Source organism: Gekko japonicus, unplaced genomic scaffold (genome assembly GCF_001447785.1).
Source record: "Gekko japonicus isolate JY-2015 unplaced genomic scaffold, Gekko_japonicus_V1.1 scaffold42, whole genome shotgun sequence".
NCBI lineage: Eukaryota > Metazoa > Chordata > Lepidosauria > Squamata > Gekkonidae > Gekko > Gekko japonicus.
This window is the reverse complement of record NW_015165831.1, coordinates 2,019,598-2,041,130: the sequence shown is the minus strand read 5'-3', so window position 1 is coordinate 2,041,130 and position 21,533 is coordinate 2,019,598. Positions and strand designations below refer to the sequence as shown.

At 45.7% G+C, this 21,533-nt stretch overlaps 1 protein-coding gene across 1 annotated transcript in view; it reads right to left on the bottom strand.

The window, feature by feature from the left end:
- The window catches only part of ARHGEF2 (Rho/Rac guanine nucleotide exchange factor 2), a 69,940-nt gene that overhangs the window by 26,630 nt on the left and 21,777 nt on the right, over positions 1–21,533 (bottom strand). The window contains exon 2 of the mRNA XM_015410847.1: positions 20,273–20,420. Coding sequence (XP_015266333.1) covers positions 20,273–20,420 — 148 coding nt within the window. The remainder of the gene's footprint in view (positions 1–20,272; positions 20,421–21,533) is intronic.

Genomic DNA, 21,533 nt, shown 5'->3' with positions numbered 1-21,533 from the left:
CTCTTCTGGATCTGGAAATTAAGACCCTCTGTGATCTAGATGAGCTGGATATTTAAATACTTTTTAAAATTCATACATGGATATCTAAATACTTTTTAAAATTATACATTTTTCCCATGTGTCGGGGGGGTGGGAGAGAGAACGAAGTCCTTCTTCATTTGCAATCTCTGGTTATCTTAAGAGAACTAAAAAATTCACAAGTCTGACTCATAGAACAGCCAAGAATGCATGGGTGGGATGAGGCGATGTGAACAGGAAGTGAATTTAACTGGCAGGAACAGTCATTCAATATTATGTCTGTACTTGAGAACAGCCCACAGTATTGAATGTGTGGGTTTTTTAAGGAAAAATAATCAATCTGTGTTCACACCTGGAGGGCCAGGTGCATTCAGGGAATATGTAAGGCTGTAGGACCCTGCTAGCTGGGGCCGACATCTCTTCTAGGGTGGGGTCTTCAAAGGAATGAATGCAAAATCAATGATTTCCTCATAACTAACAGGAACTTCTATAATCATACTGCTGAGTCCAAACGTTCATGTGTATTTTAGTAGCTCTTAATTGCTAAGCATCAGAAACATGCAATTTGAATAAGAACTGTTATTTTAAAGTCCAGAAGCTTTACTCACTTATAATGAACACCCGTCTTAAATAAGTAGCATTCTTTAGACACTCTTTACCCGCTTTAAGATCCCTGCAATGCTTACAGTGTTAGTAACTAAAATAAGAACTTTTCCAGGATCACTGAAAGTACAGGAACAATTTTTAAAAAATCTTCCAGGGGAATACTGGGTGGGTGGAACTGGGTAGGTCTGTGTGTACTGGAGCAGCATCTGCATCCAATTTCTTTGTAGAGGGAACTTTCCTGATCTAAAAGAAAACTCTAAGCCTTTAAACAAAACAAAAATTGCCAGAGTTTTAAATTTTGACAAATTCTTAGGTAGGGAGCAGCAATGCTTCAGGTGCGGGAGTGCTCCCACAACATAAGAACATAAGAGAAGCCAATGTTGGATCAGGCCAATGGCCCATCCAGTCCAACACTCTGTCACACAGTGGCCAAACACACCAGGTGCCATCAGGAGGTCCAGCAGTGGGCCCCCCTGCCCTAGCTACAGCCCCGGATAGATGGCTCTGAGTGGGGAGTGGCTAGGGATGGAACCATTCCAGAGTCATTTCTGATTAGAACTTCTATTTATTTAGAAGATCTCCAGTCACTTTCCAAGCAATTTGTACACTCAAAGTGAGGTACATAAAATGATACAGGTATGAACAATAAAACAGAAAAATAAGATCAGTCAGCAGATGCATCTCATGACCCCCCCTTTCCCCCGTTAGTCAGGATTTAGAAAAATAAATGTCTCTTTAAAAACCTCCAAAGGAGCCAAAGTTTCCACTTTGGCAGGTCACAGCAGGAAGCTGGTCCTTGTCCTATAGACAAGGGGGCTAATTCTTCACCCTACAACATGACATGGGATCACCCAAAGATCATCAGAGACAGATCGTGATGAGTGGGAGAAAGAACTCCTTCAAATATCCCAGAGGGAGGCTGTAAGGTACAAGAGTGTTTTTTTAATCTTCAGACATCACGTCCCTCTTTCCCTCCCAGGAGCTCCTGCGTTCAAGGTTGGGAAAGTCCTTATGGTCCCAAGAGTGGAAGTTCGGCAAGGGATCAAAGAGATTGTCACTAAACAAAGCAGTGCCTTTGATTAGAGATGACAGAGGGATTTCCAGACAACAGTAGCCAGAGACATCCAGGCACACGCGTCCTTGTTAATACGCAGTAGGGAACAAAAAAAGGTCTCACATCTCACTCCCAAGTCTACGCTCTCCTCACAGCTTTTTTAAAGCAAGCCTTAGGACTGCCAACAACTATTTTTTTCTGGCTTGGGCTCCTGTGCTTTTAATGGGCAAGGTATTCTAATTATATCTCTGATTTGCCCATCTACATCGTAGGCAGAAGTTCAACAAGCAAGGGATGGAATGATAGGAAATGATTTTCTCTGTTAAAAAAGAGGTGTTTTTGCCAGTAAAGAAAGGAAAAACTTCTAGCTATGGTGTAGTACTCCCTAAAAGTACACCTGCCCTAAAGATCTATCCTCTCTCGCCAAACGCAAAAGAGCTAACACAAGTACAACAGCTAATTTAGACATATCAGCCAGGAGCCACAGACAAGGAAGTGAAGTCACACTCTGACAGTGAAGGAAGAAAAATGCTGTTTTATGAGATTGCCGAGCTCAGTTCTAGATTCTCACGCACAGCTCCAAATGGAAGATGGGATATTAGAAACCCATGGACCTGTTCTCCCTTCAGAGGGCCAAAGCCGGAAGAAATCTCTTAGAATCCCACAGCCTAATCAACCTTCCTGTAACTGCTTCATTTCTGAAGCAAGGTTAATGTGTAACGGGGTGGTTAAGAAACTAAGCTATGAATCAGGGTTGGTCCTGCTTCAAATCTCACTCAACCACAAACCCACTAGCTGCTAGTCTTGCAGCCTCAGCTCACTCATCAGTAACATGGAGAGGATGGCCTGGGCCAGCTTGGGGTTTTCTTGGGGTGGATGTTTCTGAACCAATTAATAATACTGAAGTGGGCTCCCACTTCCCACTCCCATGACACACAGGACATATAGGGCTTTTCCCCATGGGTTTTTTCATCAGTTCTGGCCCCATACTGCTTTGGTTTAGTCCCTGTTTTTCAACTGCATTTTAAGACCCTTAGCTTTCACTTTTTGGGTGTGTCGTGTGTCCCCCCCCCCAGGGTTTTCCTCATTTCTTTTGAGACCTCTTTTAATCAGACCTTTTTCTAGGAGTTGATTTAGACTTGCCTTTTCCCTTGTGAGTAATGTTTCTGTTGTTTTGCTTTGTGCCACCCACTCCTACCCACCTCTAGCCCACTTCCTGATGACTGGACTATCATAATTGTCAAACCACTTCATCTCCTCTTCCTCCCACTCTGAAGACTAGTTCTTTCATTTGTATTTTTTAAATGGCACTAAAATATTGATAAAGTCCTGTAATGACAGGTCCAGCAGGTGCTCTGACTTCTCAGCTTTCATTTTTCAAAAAAGTAAATCTCTATCCCCTTTCCTCACGGATATATAAGGGAAAAGGCTTTTCGCCATTAGGGAAACAGCTAGAGACTTACTGTGTTTTAATTTTTTTAATGAAAGCTGGGAATTCAGAGAACTTGCTTCATTAAGCAAGCACTATATTGATATATCGATGGTTTTAGTGTCTTTTTTAAAAAATGCAGCCGTAATATTAATGTAGGATAAACCAAGAAGGGATCAGTTACCCATATAGGAGATACACCAAACAAACAAACAAACACTGTGATGTCAATGACAAAGACATTTAGTAAATCTTTTCAAGGTAAACATCATATTACAATATAAATGTAACTTTGCAATATTACAAGGAAAAGTCCATCATTCTCATTACAATATAAATGTAATGTTACACTATTACAAGGAAAAGTCCATCATTCTCAAAATGATGGACTTTTCCTTGTAATATTGCAAAGTTACATTTATATTGTAATATGATGTTTACCTTGAAGAGATTTACTAAATGATATTAATGTAAGTGTGATGCCACTGATGACACCAATGATGACAACAGCACCCTCCTCGAAAATCCTGATTATTTAGGGCAGATGTGGACGAAAATAAACTGACTCCACACCTGTGAAAATGCAAAAGGAGGGCACACATGTGTAAGAACGATGCCCAAATTGCTTCTCATGCTTGTGGATCAACTGCCAGGAAGATCAGAAGCATACAAAAGAGCCTGACCTGGATAGCCCAGGCTAACCTGATCTCATCAGATCTTGGAAGCAAAGCAGGGCTGGCCCAGGCTAATATTTGGATGGGGGAGACCTCCAAGGAATACCAGGCTCGTGACGTGGAGGCAGGCAATGGCAAACCATCTCTGAAAGTCTCTTGCCTTGAAAACCCTACGGAGTTGCCGTAAGTCATCTGTGCAACACAACACTTTCCACCACCACCACCACCATCACCACCACCACCACCACACTAAGGAAAAAGCCCATACTAAGGAAAAAGTAAATTCCATACTCAACATTGCGCAGATGAAAATAAGTGCTGTGCAACATCCCGATTCTCATGCCAAGAATTAGTACCTGGCTGAGTCACACACAGCAGTCCAGTTACCCACTGCTGAGGGCCTTGGCATGTTGTGTTCATTTACTCTGCCACAAGCTTGTCCCACACTGACTTAACACATACAGACACCCCATGGGCCATTTCAGGTAAGGAAAAAGATAAGGGGGGTGGAAGGGTAAGACCCATCTCTCCCCATGCCATGGTCCCAATCTAAATCGGCCCCCTGAAGCACTTGGACAATTAGTTCCCTGCAGCAGCCATCTAGCTGCAGGGAATGCAATTTTAACTGGGGGAACCCAGACCCAGCTCATTTTTAAAAATGTAATGTATACTTTGGCCCTCAAATATTTTAACTTCCAGAGACACTGGGGTAAGAATCCTGAAGAATGATAATGCTAGCAACTTGGCACTAATGAACTTTTAACAAGGCATCCCACAAAGGCACACACAGGGTCAGTGTTCTAACAGAGACAAGTTTCAGAATCAGAAGGGTCTCTCCCTAGTAAACAGGACAGTGCTGGGTGCAGATTTTCATCATTTCCAGCTGTCCCTAGTAAATATAAAATTCTACATTCTTCCAAAATAACAGCAATAAACTACTCTGTATATTGTTTCTGTGTATTATTAAGCTGTATCTCCTTTGATCTGCCCATGGCTCTCAGGTATGATGGGATAGACCAGGTGTATGCCACCACCTCTTATGAGTTCAACCACAATGCCTGTACAGACACTCAGCAGCTGACCCCAGCTTTGGAAGAGATATTAAGCAGAGGCAAATCCAGGAAAAAGGGAGAGCACAAGATAAGAGTGGAGAATACAACTGAGCCATTGAAGTAGACAATGTCCTGAGTAGCCCGCAGTGCTGTCCACGTCCACAAATACAAGCCGCCGCCACCACCTCCTGCTCAAGATCAAAGCGGTGGAAGCTGGCAGAATTCCAAATTTGGCTACAGTCCGAAAATAATAAATAGCCCTGGGAAGGGACACAGACGGTAGGAGACTAAATGTTTTCCATATACGTGTCCCAGATTCCAAACACAAGTGTAAGCAGAAATAAAGACTCTAACCCACACTCCTCCCCTTCTCTCCATGCTGACTCAGCACTGCACTTCTAAGTTCTTCAAATAAACAGCTGATAGAATCATAGAATCGCAGAGTTGGAAGCGGCCATACAGGCCATCTAGTCCAACCCCCTGCTCAATGCGGGATCAGCCTAGAGCATCCCTGACAAGTGTTTGTCCAGGTGCTGCTTAAAGACTGCCAGTGAGGGGGAGCTCGCCACCTCCCTAGGCAGCTGAATCCACTGATGTGACATTGTTGTTTTTATGTTTTTGTATATATATTTTAGCTTCGGTTTAAATTGTTTTAATGATACACTGAGTGCCTTTCCCTCAACAAGGAGCAACTGCAGCCTGCCATGCAGAACATTGATATTATTTGTATTTCTATTCTGCCTGTCTTCCGTAAAACAGTCATGGATAGGATTCGCAACAGCTCTTCCACTCAGCTACTGACCAGTCTTCCAAATGCCTGTCATTTAAAATAAAAACCATAGCTCCTGCCAGCCTCCAAAAATTAATAGAATGCAGTCCAAAAATGTCTTGATATTTTTAAGGTTTATATGTCAATAGTGCTGGTCACACAACATCATTAAGTGCTGGCAGCCTGCACTTGCCCACTGATGTTCAGTGCTGATTTATGTCTACATTCTTCCAGTTAAAGGATCTTAAACAGCAAAGCTGGGAAAGGGCTCCGGTTAAGACTGCTGCCCTTTCAAGCAGAGTACTAGTGGATCATTGGCCTGCAGAAGGCTTCCTCAGGGCCAACCAACAGGGGCAGCCATGTGTGTTCCTCGTGTGCATACAGAAATGAGCAGGTAGATTTTATTTTAATCCCAAAAGGGCAGAGTGGTTGGGAGAGTTGAATGTTCACCCTTCTTGCTTTTCTCTCACCCAGCCTCCAATATGAATGGGGAAGACCTGTGAACAAGCAAGCAGGGCTGCCCCATCACATCTAGTCTGGTCCTCAGTTAACTGGTTCTGCTCTAAGTGAACCAGTGCTGCAAGGAAAGGAGAAACAGAGCTCAATGTGATGCATTCAGAAGAAGAAGCAATTCAAAATGGAGCACCTCTGGGCTTCTCTTGCCTTCCCCCATCTGTCTACTCACATTTCTAACACTGCTGAGCAGAGTTGGGGGGGGGGAATGCCCTCTTTTTGTCAGCTAATTAAAAAATATATATTTACAGGGTATTTTCATGCTAAGCAGCAATAGGAAAGTACTTTTATGAGATCTCTCACGCCCTGCAAATTCCAGGGCCACCCCCAACTAGCAGGGAGGGGGCCAGGAAGAAAAACACCAACTGGCCGTTTGTTCACAGGACCATCTGCTCGGCCAGAAGCCCTTGCCAAGAGCTCAGCCCACATGGAACGGACAGTCCCCTGCAGGAAGCAGGAGGAAGAGATTGGTGATGGGCTTTTTGTGGCAGCCGCATGGAAGAGGCTATTATCCACCTAAAGCCAGTTGAGTCCGTGGTGGTGACAGAATGGCATTCTTCCTTGTCATTGCTGCTTTTCATTTTTGCAGAGCTGAGTACAGGTATTAAAAACAGGTTTGGGGGTCAAATGCTGGCCAAAAGAGGTCCCACACACCCCTCAAAAGAACCTATTTGGCTAATATGGCTAGACCATTCCAGTTTCAGCACTGCCTCGGGCAAGTGTGGAATTACATATGAATGAAATAACTGGTGGCACATTAGCCTCACCCGGATGCCGCCTAACTGCTCCCAGTTTCTGCCAAACCCTTCCTTACCCAAGAGAGGGAAAGCAAGGGATGGCACCGTTGTTAAGCCAGCAAATCCTGTTTGAATTGTGATGTTGGCTGAAGCAAAAGCACTTTCTTGTGGGACTTGCACAGGGTCTCATTTAAACTGGGCTGCTATCCATGCAAAGCAGCTCCATGGCACGTGCGGCTGCTTTGCATGGGAAGAAGCCCAGCTTGAACGCGACGTGGTGTGAATGCCAAGTTCAACGGGTGAATGCCTCCTCCTCAGCCAGCATCCCGTTTAAATCAGGCCTCATTTCCCAGGAGAATGCCTCCCAGTGTGGCAGAACAAGGGGTGGTGTGTGTGTGTGTGGGGATTACCTACTGCTTCTTACCTTTCTGGTACATGATCACATAGCTTCATTGATGGGACACTCGCCTGCAAACTAATGGGCATGCAATTCTCTCCTGCCTCCCATGGCTCTTTATCCAACCAGAAGAAAAAAGCATGACCCAGCACCACTTCTTAATTTGCAGGCATTACGATGACAGTTTTTTGAGCACTGGCATGTGGCTGTGTGTGAAGTCTCTCTAGCCAAGCTTCTGCAGGGAGAGAAGCAGTGATGTAATAGCCAGAAGGGATCCAGTCACCAAAAAGCTTGGCCAAGAAAAATCCAGCCGTCCAGACTCAGGTAGCTGCCATCTCTGAAAGCACACCCACATTACTGTGGGATGTTTGCTTGTTTGTAAGAAAGCTGCTTATTGGAATACACCCACATTACTGTGGGTTGTTTGTAAGAAAGCTGCTTATTGGAATACCAGCACCACAGTCAGGCCCCTGGTGCTGCAAGCCGCCCAGGCAGATGCTACTGGCTCGCTCTGGGAAACCAGATCAAATGTGGCTGCCCTACTGTGGTTTGGGACCAAGGTCCCTGGCGGAGGCTTCTGAGGTTGAAAGAAAACAAGCAGCAACAAAATTAAACCACTTCCAGATTGCCAAGGGAGGACACAAAAACAATGCCCAGCCCCTGCAGCCCACATTGTTCTCCTTAGTCCCAACATCTGGCCTTGCAGACAGAAGTTCCAGACCATAAGGAACGTCATTCTAAGACTGCAGCTGCTCTGGAGGCACTGCTTTGCTGGGGGACGAGGCTTGTGTAAAAACAGGGAGGGGGCTCAGATATAAACCTCAGAGTAATAAGCCAGAAGGACACCCAAGTCCCACCCACTAGACTTCCAGAGAACAATCTTACACAACGCAAGCAATTCCTGTTCAGAAAGATGGAGGTGGCATAAGATGGGAATCATCATCACCCAAGGGTGCACAAGTGATCCCACGTGCATGAGTTTTTGTACTGCTTCAAATACTTACAAAACCTGTTTGACTAAAGGCAACAGCGGGAACCAAAAAATGAAATTGGAGATGGACAACACTTTAAGAGAGCTGAAAGAAGCTCTTACAGTTGGGAAATTTATTTCCACACTACCCAGCAGTAACAGATGTCTGTCAGGATGCCCAGTGCCTTGGATGCCTTTTCTGATGCATACAAGGGAAGGTGGGGAGGAGAGCCTTCTTGGTCCACACCACACCATCTCCCAGACTGACTGAATTGATCAGGGTGGTTGTGATCCTAAGACACTAGGACCAGCCCAGTCTGTATAGTAAGTTGTGTGTGTGTGGGGGGGAATTTCAGTACCAGGGTCTAAAACCATTGCCAGCCCAATGATGTTACCTCCTTCCTCTCTGTCCCTATGACCTGTGAACTCTAACCAGAAAGCAAGTTGCCAAAACAACAATTCTAACTGATATTCATTGATACAATTTTTTAAAAATTGGAGGCACAAAAACACTCTTCACCATGGCAGCAGTAGCAAGCAGCATGGGAACGGGGCCTATATATCCCTGTTCCTGCAGTGACTGCTGACAGCTCCATTCCCTTCCTCTTATTCGTAACAGAAGGAATGTCCACTTGCAACCAATGCTCCTTCTAAGCTGTGGAGTCTTGTGAGCAAAAATTCTACTTTGTGAGCTACTGGCATTACAGTTGTGAGCAAGCGGTTTGGCTCCTGCATAAATAGTTTGCTCTGGAGTCATCCTTCCTGAGCTAAGACAAAAATGTGTGAGCCGGAGGCTAAAAAACTGTGAGCTAGCTCACACTAACTCAGCTTAGAGGGAACACTGCTTGCAACCACTACACAGATTCCCCATGAAGCCAGAGAAAAACAGGTTTGTTTTATGTCTAGGGACTATTATGCACAGGTATTTTCCCTCGCGTTCACTGTGCATATCTGTCAGGTTCTTCCTGTCATTCTGCATTGATTTTCCTCCCTTCAACAGTCAAGTTCACTTTCTGGGCACTGTTTTCCAGGGTTTTCTGAGAGTGCTTTTGTGCCGACTTCCCCCTTGTTTCGCTTCCAAGCCGAAGGTAACTCAGAAGCATACAGCTTCCCTTGGATTCCCCCCCTTGCCGTTTTTCTGCTCCTTGAGGGTTACTCCCCACCCACATTGAGGTCATTCTGCCCACTCTGCACCTTCCACCATCCTCCCCCCCTTCATCAATGTAAAAGCTCTATTTCCCCCTCATTTTAAATGTTTTAATTTTTTTGACAGTCAGCATAAGTCTAACGATACGAGACTATCGCTAGTCTCAGATCACTGAATTAGAAAAAAATAAAATGACCAGGGTGTGTGTGTGTTAAAAGGAGCTGCACGAGGTTTAGTTCCCTGCTGGTACTGACATGAAAGGGCGACTAGAGAGGAGGCAAATGGCAGCATCCCCAGTGCAAAAGCAAAAAAAAAAAAAAAAGGATTTCAGAGCTGCATGCAAACAAAATGGGAGGGGGTGAATCATTAGCACGGAATGAAATGGACATGAGATGTAAAGAGAGAGAGACACTGGGATGGGAAGACTAAAGCTTTGGAAACATTTTCCCCTTTAATGCTTTAATGAACAAAGTGTGTGTGGGGGGACTATTTTGGCAGTCTCTGGAAGCCTAACATTAAAATGGTGGCTGAGCCACATGAACCTTCTGTGAACTGTTGAATTTAAGAATAGCTTGTGATTGATCTATTCAGAGGAAGAGTGCAATCCGCACAGGATAGGCTTTAAAAACCTGCCAAGATCAGTGGCACAAGACTAAAAAAAACTCTCGAGAGCTTCTGCCAGAGGACTCCTCCTCCACACAAATTGCAGCCCTATGCAAAGCGTGGTGGAGTTGCAGCCAACTTTGCACAGGCAGGCATGCGTACATATGTACACATTGCCAGCTATCACAGCTGCCAGTGTCGGTGGGTTCTACTGTGCATTCTGTACACTCAACATGTTCCCCCATATTATGAGATCGTGTGACTCCCATTTTTCACAGTGGCCGATAACACAGCAGAGAATCCGTAGTGCTTGGCAATATGGAAAACAGGGCTTTGCAACTGCTTGTCAGTTTCAGAAAAAGTCTGGTCAGATTAAACAGTGGGTTTTCCCCCTTTGCCTGCCTTCTTTTCTGTTCCCTTTCATTCAACCAACTAATGCTAAAATGCATGCACAAAACCTGAACCACGAGGATTTAAATGGAAGGTGCTTGCTGGATGCTACTGCGCAGCTGTGATAGGGCAACTGTGTAATTTTAAAAAAACCAAACTTTGACCCCCCCCCATCACAAGTGACATTTCACCCCAATTTAGAAAAGTGCATTTTTAAAATTGTAGCTGCAGAATAAATACACCAGAGGAAAAAGAATGGTAGATAAGGCGGGCACAGAATCTGAAGTCAAGATTAAAGGCTTACTGCTCTGAAAATCTGCAGTAAGACATATGTGCGTAATGGTTCTAGATTAAAGGGGGGGGGGAACTGGAATTGCATGAATCATACTTGGAATGGGCACATGTCATGTGAATGCTCCCTTTTATCATAGGGGATTCCTGCTTTGCATGCAAGGAAAACATCCCCAAGTGGACACAGCCTCAGATTGTAACATCCTTATACTAATACCGAAGTGCCCCCGTGCGTGCGGATATCTAAATCCGCGCTCCGGGGGCACTTGCGGGGGAGGGAGAGGTTTGTGCACACTTGGGGCGGTCCCCAGGTGTGCACAAAAATACGAAACCTGAAAAAAAATATCGGGGGGATGTTTAAATCCCCCCCAAACTGACAGAGCGCCCCCTGCGCATGCGCAGGGGACGCTCTGCAGCCGGCCTCGCCGCTGGCCTGAAAGGGTGTCCTGACATGCAGCTGCTGTAAATCAAAGCACTTCCAATATTGAAACATCGATCCCACATTGGCCACCATCTTGAGACATACTGAGACAGAAGTGAGCGGCGGATCGGGCGAGCGAGAGAGGCTGGCTGGAGAGTGCACGAGAGAGAGAGCGAGGGAGGGAGGGAGGGAGGGAGGGGGGGAGGAGGTTGAGGAGGGAGGAGGATGAGGAGGGACGGAAGGAGGAAGAGAGCGAGCGGCGGAGACGGAGCCTGAGAGAGCGAGAGGCCGGCCAGGGCCCGACGGAAAACCCGGCCGGGAGTCCCGCTCTCCTGCACGGAATGGATTTGAGTGCATGTGTTTGAGGTTTTTTTGTTGGAGGGGGGGAATAAAGATGACGACGAAGCGGGGGGAGGAGGAAGAGGGAAACGGAGGCCTGCCTGGGCACGGCCTGGCCGCGCTGGAGAAAATGGGAACGGACTTCTGAGGGGGAGATGGAGCGGAGCGAAGAGGGGGCGGAGAGGACACTTCGGGCCAAGGGAGCTGAGGATAGTTCTCCTCAGGGGGCAGCTATTTCAGAGAGAGGAGATGTACAGAGGCAGACGTACATACAGACGCACGGTTTGGAGGGGGGGGGAGGGCAGCGAGGCCGGAGGCCAGAGCCGCCGTCGTTTCGAAGCCGGCCTCGGACCAGAGCGAGGGAGGAGGGGGGGAGGGCAGCGGTAAGCAACATTTTGTGGGGGGAGGGCAGCGGTACGCAACACAGTACGCAACATTTTGTTGCGGGTCTCCACTTGTTATAATATAAATTAAAATGGCATTTTAAAGATAAATGATTATATCTAATTACACGTTTGTATTAGCAACTGTACTGAAGCTTCCAAACACTTTTCAATGGCAGCCCCATATATAATATATTGCAGTAATCTAACTGAACAATACTAAGGGCCAAACTACATTTTTGGGGTTTTAACAAGTTGAGTCCAGGTCCCCTGCAGCCACACAGCAGCTGTGAAGGATGCCTTCTAAAAAGTAAAGGGAAAATGGCTTAGAGTAGAGAGGCAGGAGCCCTTCTTTCCCTGCAGTAGGGTTCTGAGACGACTGGGGCTCTCCTTTATTTTTTAAAAGCCATTCCCTGCAGCTGCTGTGTGGCTGTGGGGAACCCAATTTGGGTCCACCCTGGATCCAACTTATTAAGAACACGAACATGTAGTTTGGCCTAATGCTGGATCTGAATCCAGCCTTCAGAGTGGACTGCAACCCTATTCAAAATACTGTGCTGTACTGCACTGCCCACTAGCAGTACCTCTGTCTCACCTGGATTGAGATGAAGCCTCATGGCCACTTTGGTGGGGGGCACAGTTATTTCCCCCTGCATCCAGCATCAGACTCAGAGATTGACAGCAGCAGTAGCAAGATGAGGCAGCCAGCACATCTTAGGGTAGGTAAGCTCTGCAAGCCTTTTGATCTTTGGCATACCCCGTTCCCAATAGCTGCTGCATGCAGAGAAGCCAGACAGTATTCAGTGAGCTGGGTGAGAAGTCCCCACCCGTAGCTGTTACATAATCATGGGGCTGCCACTTAAAAAGTCCTCTCTTGTGTATTCACCAGACAAGCATCTTTAATTGGTGGGATAGTCAGGAGGGCATTAGTTGCTGTAGATTTTCCGGGTTGTGTGACCGTGGTCTTGGCATTGTAGAACCTGTCGTTTCACCAGTAACTGGGACTGGCATCCTCAGAGGTATAACACAGAAAGATGGAGTACTCTCTGTGTCAAGGCCTCTCCCTGTGATCTCAATCCCCGAGCAGGAATATATGGCATAAAAAGTCCTTCAGATAATCTGCTCCCAAGCCACGTAGGGCTTTAAAGGTCAAACACAACAACTTGAATTGAGCTTGGGAGCGGCCAGTGTAATTGCTGTAATACCAGGGTCACGTTCTCCCAATAGCTGGCCCCGACCAGCCGTCTAGCCACTGTGTTCTACATCAGTTGCAGCCTCTGAAATCAATTCCAGGGTAGCCCCAAGTAGAATGCATGGCAATTGTTGTTGTTCAGTCGCAGTCGAGTCCGACTCTTCGCGACCCCATGGACAAGATCTCGCCAGGCCCTCCTGTTTTCCGCCGTCCTCTGAAGTTTGCTCAATTGCATTGCAATAGTCCAGTCTAAATGTAACTAAGGCATGGATCACTGTGGCTAGATCTGAGTGAACCAGGAACAGACACAGTTGACGTACCAGCTGAACCTGAGCAAAAAAAGCACTTTGAACCATTTCAGCCACCTTGTTTTCTAAGGTGACTGCTGTGTTCAGTAGCACTCCCAAGCTGTGAACCTGGCTTTTAAAGGGGAGTATAACCCCATCCAAGACAGGGGAGATCAAGTCCCAGGTCTGCCTTTCTACTAACCCAGAGAACCTGTGTCCTGTCAGAATTCAGTTTGAGTTTGTTCTCCCTCATCCAGCCCATTATTGACACCAAGCACTGATTCAGAACATCAACGGCATCCTTGGAAGTGGGTGGGTAAGAAAGGCAGAGCTGGGTATCACCCGCATATTGATACACTGCATCCTAAACCGCCTGATGACCTCTCCCAATGGAGAATAAGATTGAACCTCGTGGAGCCCCACAGGTCAAGGGCCATGAGACAGAGCAGGTATCCCCCAGGCCCAACCTGACATGCAATACTCCTTTTCTTGGAAGGTCAGTCTGGCTCCCACCATCCTATCTCCCTCACCTGCCACTGCCTGAGTCCAGGCTTTATCCCAGAAGCCCAGGGAGAGAACTGCTGATTTAGGGGCCTGCTTTAGCAAAGAAGCACAGACATCAAGCAGGAGTCCTACTCATGAAGTCCTCAGCAGCACAAAAGACAGCTGGATGAACTGGCTTACCCCTCTTTCACCAAGCAGGTAGCTTATACATTCTTTCTTTTGACTGGGGTATTGAACAAACTGTCTTAATGGTCTACACCAGTCAACTGAGAAGGGGAGTGTGTCTCTGCTGCTTTTCCTGGATTTATCTGCAACATTCAATATCATGGTCTGTGGTATTCTTCTGGAACACCTGGCCTAGATGGGCCTGGGAAATTTATTGCTGCACTGGCTTCTCCTTCCTTGAAGGCAGAAGATGGTACTGGGAGAATTCTGCTCAGCTCCTTAGCCATTTTAATCTTGACAAGATGGAAGTGCTGTGTGGAGGGAAGAAAGCTGGCAACAGGTAACTCATCTGTTCTAGATGGTTTTACACTCTTCCTGAAAGATCCGGTTTGCAGCTTGGGGTGTTTCTGGTCATTGTCTAACTGCTGTTAGACAAACAGGTGTTGAAAGTTGCCCAGAGTGCCTTTAGCTGGTTAAAGGTAGTTTACCAGCTGCAGCTGTTCCTGCAGAAATCTGATCTGGCAACAACCACATATACCTTGCTATAAAATCTGGATTAGATTACTGTAACACATACTGGATGGGACAGCCCTTGAAGACTGCACAGAAAACTTCAGCCAATGCAAAATGTACCTGCAAGGGTCCATATTGAGGTGCTGGAATGACTGTACAAAGCTAGTGAATTTGCAGCTGCACTAGCTCCCCATTTGTTTGCAGGCTCAATTTAAGGTGCTGGTTTTGACCTTTACAGGCCCAAGTGTCTTGATTCTAAGCTTGATCCAGGGGAATAAAGTGAGATAGAAAGGTTTTAAGTAAATAAATGCACAAAAATAAAACAAAGTTTGAGTCCAGTGGCACATTCATCAGTGGCACTGATGAAGTATGCATGCACAGGAAAGTTTATACCAGAATTAACTTTGTTGGTCTTAAAGGTGCCACTGGGCTCAAACTTTATTCTATTGCTTCAGACCAACATGGCTACCCACCTGAATCTATTGTCATAAAAAATAAGTATCTGAAGGACCTCCTCTACCAGTATCAGCCTTCTTGGGCTCCAAGATCCTTGTATGGTGCCTTTCTCCAGGAACTAGCTTAGCAGAGGTTAAACTGGCTCAGTGTCCTGGGAGGGCCTTTTCAGAAACTGCCTTCAACTGGTGAACTCCCTCCCTTCCTTTATTTTCCAAAGGAACTTTGAATCAGGTTGATAATGAAATAACCTTGCTAAGGTTTATTCCCCCGTGCTTTTCAAACGGTTTTATGTTATCGTTGTATAATGAAATCCTTAGTGTTTATTTGTTGTGAACCAACTTGAGGAGCTTTGGGAGGAAAGGCAGTCAGTATGCTAACTAGGAGAAGAAGGAAGAGGGTGAAACCACCCATTTCCTCCTCTTCTGCCAGTAGACCTCTGCTGAAGGTGAACACATAGTAGTTATACTGCCCTTCCTCCTTCCTCAGTCCAGCCCCCAAGCTATTCCTCCACATGAGTATCACAACTTCAGGAACCACCTTTCGGGGGTCAGAATGGGCTGCAGGAATGGGGAGGGATGTGGGCAAAATCAATGTTCCATGCTTGGAGGGTAAGATACAGGCCACCCTAACCAATACATCCATGATTCAACGCTGATGTCTTATACTACTTTACTCCTTAGGAAGAGATGGAGTTCATGAATCTCCACTAGACTGTAAAAGTAAATTGCATGTACAGCCATGATTCAAAGTGTGGCTGTACAGAAAGAGAAGAGTGGATTTAACCCTTCATGATTCACTCAGATTCACTAACTGAAAGTGAACTTCTTGCACCATTATCAGCATTTTAAGGGGAGGGGGGAGACAGGGTTTAAAAGGAGATGTATTTTCACATCCAAAATGTCTAAGAGCAGCACAAAGATGCCTCAGTGTTAGATCATTCTCAGTGGCTAAACCAAGCCAGGGCTGAAAGGTTAAAGCCCCTCTTTCCTTCTCACTCAGCCCCACTTCACTTGAGAAGTCAGCTACAGGAGTGAACAGATGACAGAAAGTTTAATGTTCAATCAATTCTCGTTTTGAGCATGGTGAGATGATTCTTGATAATAGCAAGTTGGTAAAATTGATAACAGAACAGGACACGAACATCTGCATGAAACTGACTTTGCATGTGGCAAAATGTGGCAACCCCGCCCCCAAACCACAAAACCACCGACATGCTAGAACTGATACTGCTTGCATCAGGAAGAGGGAGCTGACTGTAGGCCCCCACATCACTGCTGAGTGAATGTCTCTCTCCTATCTCCAGTGCTTCCGGGGGAGCAGGGGAAGGCAGTTTGCAGAATGTAATGATGTTTCATCTAATCATATCAGTTATCTTTTATTATTTCTAGCAGCTGGGGCATTTAAAACTTCCACCTACTGAGATGCTAACCTGTCCATCAGAGCGATAATGGGTTTGGCCTCTCATAGCAGTGGGACTAGATGCATCTTCAGCCACCTGCAGAAGCTGCAAGTCAGGTCTTCAAATACAGCAGTGTTTCTATTGTCTAGTTTGCACCAGGGTGCTTAAGATCTCAGGGGAGCTGAAGAGCAGAGTACTAGCTTCATTGCCCCTTCCCCCTAGGTTATTTGGGATCTCCTAAGATCTTGTGGAGCCATTGCCAGGCAGAGTAGACAATGCTGAGCAGACAAATGGTCTTACTTTGGATAAGAACACATCCATTCTTACAGCTGCTGGAGAGCCATCTTTAATAAATAGGATTGCTTGCTAACAGATAGGTACGATTGACTGATGCTTCCTCAAGAACTATTCTCTTGAATTTATCTGTTCCTTAAAGGAACAGGGCCATAGTTTGGGGGTACTGTTGCATCCAGGCCTACTGCTGGATATGCAGGTGGCAGTTCTGACTATGAGTGCCTTTTACCACAAAAGATCTGACTACCATGGTGCATGCCATGGTTACATCTAGAGTAGATTACTGCAATGTGCTCTACATGGGGCTGCCCTTGAAAAATGTTCAGAAACTTTAACTGTTGCAGAATGCTGCAGCCAGGATATTGACTGGAGTCATGGTTGGGTTCTAGGAACCATGTCACTCCCATCTGTGCCCATTTACACTGGCTTCCCATCTGTTTCCAAGCACAACTCAAGGTGTTGATCTTGATCTGTAAAGGCTTTTATGGCTTGGGACCAACATACATGAAGGACTGCCTAATCCCTTATGAATGTACCTGACCACTGCAGTCATCTTCCAATGCTCTGTTTCAGATGCCCACACTTTCTGAGATTACACAGGTGGCAACCCAAGAGAAGGCCTTCTCAGTTGTGGCACCAAAACACTGGAATTCTCTCTCCCAGGAGATTTATCCATTCCCTTCTGATGCCATTTTCCACCAGTGGATGATGACTGTTTTGTTTGACATTCCTTTAGAGATCCCTCCTTCCTGCTCTATGTTTTTAATTGTTGTTTTTATGTTTTTGTATGCATATTTTAGCTTTAGTTTTAAAAGTGTTAATAATGGGGGGGTTGTTGGTTTTAATTTTTTAAGATGTCATTTTATTATGTATGTTTTTAATCAGTTAGTCATCATGGTGGCCCTGATGAGGGCAGAAAGTCAGGGTATAAATCTTGTAAATAATAAAGAAATAAAGAAATCTGGTGGGGTGTGAAATCAGTGCTCTGCATTCCTGGTATGCGTGGGGAAAACTGGAGCTGCAGGTTTGGAAACGAGAGAGTTTTTGAGCTGCGAATGCAGTTGGATGGAAAGTCACTTGAAGGAGCTCCACGCTACTGCTTTGGGAACTGATGCAAGATCAATGGTTTTACAGCCTCTTGTAGGGGGTTATTTGCTTCCATTGTGATCAGCTTATATGTTTGTTAATAAAGCAATTATTATAAAGGTGTATTAAGTCTCCAGTGTTCTCTCTTTGAAAGGAAACTAAGCCCTGTAGAGTTACCTCTACACTTCTCATTCCTTGGGAAAGTGAGAGTGTGCTTTATGAACTCCAACCTCTTTATTATTCCTTGCAGAAGAGTGGGGAGATTTGCATTCATAAAAGTCTGGCTTGCGGAGCTATCAAACTGCTGGGAGAGTGCAATTCTAAACAAGAGCTGCACCCTTCTAAGCCCCCACTGACTTTTTAATAAATTTAGACGGTTGTGTGTTTAGGATTGCACAGATAGAGAGGCCAGGAAGAATGGCAAAGCACATCACAGGGGCAGCACCCCCAAAAAGGAGACCCCCCCCAGATATAACAAGTGCAAAGGACAAGCTCTTTCTGCAAAGGTGTAGATCCCAATGTGTTTCAAACAATTAGCCTGAATTGGGGATGCAAAATAATCTTGTTAAATTGATCTAAAAGGAGTTGCAACCAGTTCCTTCTTACAATGACCACTATGATTAAAAAATGCAATTAGCTCAAATGTCACAATCAAATCAGGGTCCCCACACCCTTGTCCTACGCACTGAATTGAATTCCATTGCAAAGGCAGTCCAAAGATTACTTTGACCAAGTCAGAGCGGGAGACTTCATCTTTGGAGTAAGAGATGGTCCTGTAAGTGCCAAATTCCATTTCTGAGCCCGGAAGTGAAGTGTGCACTTCTTATGTCTCAGATGTGATCCAGGCATTTGCAGAACCATCTCTCTAAGTGATAGGATAAGAAATTTTTCTCCATAGTGCTGCGCCCAGCAGACAATGGGAGGAAATGGGTCAAAGCGGGGGGAGCAGGGAAGTGGACCATATCCTCTCATGGATTCTACTCCCCTGTAGCTTGAAAAACTCTATGGAAGATCTTTGGATCAAATCCCCAGGACTGGTGAAGAACTAATTCCTACACTGAACAAACTATAGGAATCCACTCAGCCCTATAATCACTATCAGCAATTAATCCATTGAAAGGGAAGGCAGAGTGGTATAACCTAGCCAATATTGTCAGATCTTATAAGCTAATCAGGGTTGATACTTGGATGGGAGACCACCAAAGAAGACTCTACTGAGGAAAGCAAATGGTAAATCACCGCTGCTTCTCACTTGCCTTGAAAGCCCATTGCTGGGGTTGCCATAAGTTGGTTGTGACTTCATGGCACGTATGTACTTTGTAACCCATCAGTGAGTTGGATCCAACCAACTTTTCCACCTGTGAAAAAGGCAGGAGGGGGTTCCCTTTGATTACTAAAAGGCTCTGCTGAGGATCATGAGACCTCCATGGAGAAAAGCAATGTGGGACATATAGGGTTGCTAGGTCCCCCCGGGGGGTGGGGAAACCCCTGCTCGATAGACCCATTCTTCGCCAGCCCAGATTGGGCCGCCAGGGGAAACCCCACCCCCAAAGTGTGAGACGTGCCCGGCGTGAAGACGTCACCCGGAGGTGACATCATCATGTCAGGCACGTTGCAGGGGGATGCTCTATCATTCCAGGGAAAACTCTATGGTTTTCCCTCGAATGATTGTGGCCCCACCCCCAACGCGATGACGTCACTTCTGGGTGATGTGATCGTGGCATGTGCACAAGACGACTCCCGGGGAGCTTCGAGACTCCCCCCGCTAAATCGTGAGTAACACTTGCCAACCCTAGGGACATAAGAAGGGGAAAAAGAAATCCAATCCAGTGATTACTACAGGAATGTAATGGCAGCAGCTCTTTGTACGAACAAGTTAACAAAGTCCTTTTTCATTTCCTCGATGACAAGCAAATTGCTTGAAATGCATGGGATTCTATACACTGGAGTAACAACCTTGTCCCCTTCACTTCTTAAGATTTGTTTTTCTTCTAGGAAGAGTGGTTGTCCTTGGAGCTTCTCATAGGCCCTGGGTGCCCACAGTAGAGAACTGTAAAAAACTTTTCTCCACAGTATTATTGGTGTGAAATTGAGAAAACAAAAACACTGCCCTAGAAACTGTTGGTTGGCAGTGAAAGATATAAATGTTATTTAAAAAAATCAAAAAGCCAAAATGATTCACACTACCAAACCAGCCCGATGCAGAAATCACTAGCTACGGCACTGAAAGATACAAGAAGAAAGCATGCTGCCCTGCAGAATGGTGCCTGGAAAACAAATAGTTTGGATGACTCATGCAAGTGAGCCATAGTGCATGCTGATAAAGCACCCCACCCACCCATCTACCTTTCCAGGGCCACTGTTAATTTGGCCTAGTAGGAATTCTTTCCCAGCCTCAAATGTGGCACTCATTCAGCCCCCGAACCCGAGAAAAACTTAATTGTGAGAGAAATCCAAGTGGGCATACTCTTCATCCTTTCTCTAGATGTGGAAGCTACCGGTAGTAGTTCCTGACTTAAGCATTGGGGAGGGAGCATACCTGCCCTACACTCCTTCCAAGTTCACACATAATGTGATACTCACTGGGACAACTCAGCGCCTCTTTGGCCGTGATGCTCTTGTTACATGCAAAACACATGGTCATGCCAGAAACTGTGATGGAAGTGAAGAGGTGCCCATTGGTGTAGCGGGCATCTTTTTCTTTCTCCTTCATCCTTTCTTTCTCTTTGTTCTGCATGGGGAGAGAGAGACAGAGAGAGAGTTAATATCATCAGCCAAGAGTCCCTCCCTGGAAACAGTCCTCCATACTTAGGCCAGGTTTAAGGACACAGAGGGCTTGTGCCAAAGAAGATCCCCCTGTCCTTTTCACTCACCCCCTCCCCCAGAAAATCTGTAGTTAGAGCAAGCCCCACAGTTACTCTTCTGCCATACTCTTTGCATATCCAAAGGGCAGGGGACCACATGGACAAACGCATGCTGGAGCTAAAACAAAGTGCTTTTAGAGAAGGGCCTGTCACCCAGAGATAGAGCAGATGTTCTGTGTACCAAAGGTCCAGGGTTCAGTTCCTGGCATCTCCAGCTAAGGATCCCAGGGAACAGGTTTGGGAAAAGACCTCTCTCTGCCTCTGCACCTCTGAAAATTACAGATTTAATTTGGTGGGGAGTTTTACAAAACAATCCCCCAAAATCTCAAATCCTACAGATAATGTAGGGTAACTGTGTAAATATCAACACACCATCTCACCACATTCAGAACTGGGAAGAATGCCATCTGTTCAAAATTGGAAGAACATGAATTCATACCCTTGGAAGCCAAGGTAATCTGCTAGCCACCCGCCTACCCTTCCAAATTAACTCCAGGTACATTATGCAAAAGCACACCTCAACCATGCATTCCTCCAGCAAGTCAGCTCCTTCGCTACCATTCTGTAACACAAAAAAACTTTTATGCTGGCCATGTGCTGACAGGAAACACCTCAAACCAGAAACACAGCGGCTCTGTCCCCAGTATTTTCACAGAAGAAATTAGTTGCTGTGTTCAGAGTTGCAGGGACTTTTAAAGAATCTCACCACTACAGAGTTGCAAGAGTCTGAAGGTCAGATTAGACAAGACACTGGAAGATGTGAAGCGAATAATATTTGAATAATAATGGAGTAATAAATAGCAGCTGCACCACCACCCCTTCAGATCTGGGCCGCAAGGGAGGGAAGAGAGTTAACCCTTCCCACTACCATGTCATTTCCCACAGCTCCCTAGAGCAACTGTTTGCCTTGCTGGGAGAAATACAGGTCGCCTTTATGGATGATAGGTTTCTCCCAATGGGTCAAACAGCAGCTGTATGTG